Source organism: Dipodomys ordii, unplaced genomic scaffold (assembly GCF_000151885.1).
Source record: "Dipodomys ordii isolate 6190 unplaced genomic scaffold, Dord_2.0 Scaffold425, whole genome shotgun sequence".
In the NCBI taxonomy this organism is placed as follows: domain Eukaryota; kingdom Metazoa; phylum Chordata; class Mammalia; order Rodentia; family Heteromyidae; genus Dipodomys; species Dipodomys ordii.
The window spans coordinates 16,788-20,556 of record NW_012267641.1 but is presented as its reverse complement, the minus strand read 5'-3'; the positions used below and the strand labels follow the sequence as shown (position 1 = coordinate 20,556).

Sequence of the window (3,769 nt, the reverse complement as noted above, 5' to 3'; positions counted from 1 at the left end):
TCTTCATAGTAGCAAGTTTTCACGCAGATTTTTATGTTTCAAGTGTGTGGAGATAGCATTTTTCTGAGGCAGTTTTCATTCCATTTGTAAAGCACAATAATTGTGTTGGGAAATGTTCAGCTGAAACAACTCTGCACCCTTGTGGCTTCTCAGAGCAGTGGATTGGCTTCATCAGTGTCTGAGAGAGAATAAATGGAATTTTATTCTTACTGGATGAAAGATGACATTTAAGAAAGGCTGGGTGTGCAGTTTCTCATAACACTTTGGTCAAATGTATGAACTGCCTTAATCAGGTTCATTTATGTCATTTCCATCTTTCCTTATTTCCCCCTGTTATTTCTGCTAATTACTAAAGTCTTTTTGTAAAATAATGCATAGCAACGGTTGATCCTAGTAACTAGAGTCCTAAAATTGCTCAGTGGGTCATGGAATGAGAATCAGAGCAGAGAGCCTTATGGAAAATACACAGTCCAAGTCAGTTTTTTGTGAGTGAGCTGCATTTAATACTTTCACTTCACACTACTCTTCTGTCCAATAAGAAGGGAAAATGTAAAATAACAAGCTTCACTAGAAAGTTCTAGAGGTCATGCTAAATAACATGAAAAGTTTAGAGATAGCAGAAGAGAAAAGGCAAGCACTTCTTGAAAGATGATTTTGGGGTGTGGGTTTACACCTGTAATCCTAACTACTCAGGAAACTGAGATCTGGGGATGACAGTTGAAAGCCAGCCTAGGCAAGAAAGTCCATAAGACACTGATCTCCAATTGTGCACCAAAAAGCCAGACATGGAGCTGTGGCTCAAGTCATAGAGTACTGGTCTTGAGGAAGAATTTTCAGGGGCCATGCCCATACCCAAAATCAAGCCCCACAACCAACACACATAGAAAAAGACAATCTGGAAAGATCCTGATTACATAGGAAAGATACCACATATTACCAATATGATGAACATTTGTGAACCTTAGCCAATATCACAATTCTTAAGAATTCTAATTCATAAAAGTTAAACTGTCTCTGGAAGGCGCAATGGATGCTGAGGAGGGCAACACACAGAGTTGTCATGCTCAACAATTTGTCTGTTGCTTCTGGCCAGGAAACGGTGAGAATACTCCCATGCAGCAGCAAAGAGGGCGAGAGTGAAACTTTCTTCTGCAGGGGATTGTTCAGGAGAATGTGTTGAAAATGTTCTTACAGAATCGATCAGGAAAAATGGGATACTAATTTAATTCAGTGCAAGTTTATTAAGGAACAAAGGATTCTATGTGATGTGAGAGAAAACACAAGGACAGTAATGAGTAAGAATGATACAGGGGGAAAACTCTCAAAAGTACAGAAAATAAGCCAGGCGCTGGTGGCTCAAGCCTGTAATCCTAGCTACTTAGGAAGCTGAGATCTGAGGGTCATGATTCAAAGCCAACCTAGGCAGAAGAGTCCAGAAGACCCTTATCTCCAAGGAACCACCACAAAACTGGAAGTGGCTCTGTGGCTCAAATGGTAGACTGTTCGCCTTGAGCTCAAATGGTAGAGTGTTCACCTTGAGCTGATGAATGGAGACAGCGCCCAGGCCCAGAGTTCATTCCATGACCTACCAAAAATACAAAAGTCATGTTGTAGCCATCCCCACAGGGATTTTACATGGATGTGCTATTTGTGCAACAGGTGTTCAAAAAATTAAGATTTTACGAAAAGTGAAGCCAATCAGTTGCATGGGTTCCCAGCGCTCCTTGTACCATCCACTGCCGACCATGATGGAGCCCCAGGGACCACAGGAAGAGACAGCCAGTGATCTTCCTTCCTAACACCCCAGCCCAGAGTGGTGCCCTTGAATTCCCTCCTGATTCTAACATGTGTCTCCCCAGGTCCTTCCAGGCCCTACATCCCAGATTCAAAGGTCACAGCACATTCATGTCTGAAATACTGAGGTCAGAACACTTCCAACCTTCCAGAACTGGCAAATGGAACATTTTTCCCAGACTCCACTTAAAACAATTGTATGAGCCAGACCCTGGTGGCTCACCCCTGTAATCCCAACTGCTCAGGAGGCAAAGAGCTGAAGATCCAGGTTCAAAGTCAGGCCAGAAAGGGAAGTCCTTGAGACTCTGATCTCCAGTGATCCACCAACAAGCCAGAAATGGAGCTGTGGTTCAAATGGGATAACACCAGCTTTGAGTAAAAAAGCTCAGGGACAGTACCCGGGCCGTGAATTCCAATATCATAAGCGGTATGACCCACCCCCAAAAACAGAATCTATTTTTAAATCTTTATTTAACACTTTATCTTTTGGCATTCATTCTAAGCCTGGCTTACCTGATCAAGAAATGGAACACCATGAAGATTCCCGCCTATGGGACTCAGAGTGTTGTCTAGAGCTTTCTTACCTTCCTGACTGGGCAGGGCTCTTACTTTGATTCTCAACTACACACACATTCTCTCTCTCTCTCTCTCTCTCACACAATGACAGCATCCACAGGCGACACTGTGTTCAGGCTCTTCTTTGTGTCCAAGGTGTGTCTGGGCATCCTGGGGAACTGTGTCCTCTTCCTACTGTACGCGTACAGCTCCATGTGCAAACCTCGGCTCTGGAAGCCCATTTCCATAGTTTTCATGCACCTGACTCTGGAAGCCCATTTCCATAGTTTTTCATGCACCTGACCCTCGTCAATGCCTTGAACATCATTTTTGAGTCCATGCCCTACATCATCTCTTCTTATGGAGTCCTGTGTTTCTGGGATGATGCCACGTGTAAGGCGGTGCTGTTCCTGTTCAGAGTCACGCGGGGACTGTCTGCCTGCACTACCACCTTCCTGAGCACCTTCCAGGCCCTCACCATCAGCCACAACCCTGCCCAGTGTGCTTGGCTGAAAAGCCGATCCTCTGCCTGCATCTTCCCCTCCCTGCTCTCCTTCTGGATCTTGAATTCCATCATCTATTTCCACATGATCGAAACTGTGGAATCCAATTGCAATTCAACCGTCATGAGACTGGGATTTTCTCATCCGTACTGTCAAGTGAAATTTGGAATGGACAACCAAATGTCCATTATCAGCTCCATTGTGCTGCGAGATGCTCTGTCCCTGGTCCTCATGGTGGCCCCCAGCCTCTACATGGTGTCGCTTCTCTACCGACACCGCCGCAGAGCCCGGCACCTCCACAGTCCCAGCCTTGCCTCCCAGCCGGCGCCCGAGAACACAGTCACCCACACCATCCTGCTGCTGGTCAGCTGCTTCGTGTTCTTCCATTGCTCCAACAACATTGTGACTATGTATTCTTTGTACACGCTGGAGAAATTGAACAAATCCAAGGGTGTGCTTGTGATGTTGTCCTTCAGCTACCCCACCCTCTGTCCGTTCTTGCTCATGAAGAATAACAGAATGGTTTCACAATGGTTCACTCACTTATGTTATACCAAGAATGATCCATTATAAGAGGAAGTGAAGACAAGACCATGGTGGCAATCCAACTCTGCTCACCTCATCTTTGCTGTTTGTAGGATGATAGAAACACCACAGAAGCCTGGAGCCAGTGTCTCAAGCCTGTCATTCTACTATTCAGGATGCTAACATCTGAGGATACAGGTTCAAAGCTAGCCCAGGCAGGAACGTCCATGAGACTATAATATCTAATTGAACACCAAAGGACCTAGAGTGGAGCTGTGAGGATTGAGCACTAGACAAGTTACTCAAATTCAGATATGCTGAAATTTTAAAACATTGATATTTTGAAGTCTTACTGAATGTGCCTTTCTCTGTGTGTGTGTGTGTGTGTGTGT

General features: G+C 44.9%; 1 protein-coding gene across 1 annotated transcript; it reads left to right on the top strand.

Annotated features, from left to right (window-relative positions):
• The first annotated feature begins 2,642 nt into the window (after nt 1-2,642).
• On the top strand, nt 2,643-3,425 carry LOC106001795 (vomeronasal type-1 receptor 94-like). Its single transcript, XM_013036772.1, has one exon. It carries the CDS (start codon nt 2,643-2,645, stop codon nt 3,423-3,425), a length of 783 nt encoding a protein of 260 aa, XP_012892226.1.
• The last annotated feature ends 344 nt before the right edge of the window (nt 3,426-3,769 follow it).

Bases quoted from the DNA above. Each gene is read 5' to 3' on its own strand.
- LOC106001795 (XM_013036772.1), top strand. From the start codon at position 2,643: ATGCACCTGACCCTCGTCAATGCCTTGAACATCATTTTTGAGTCCATG.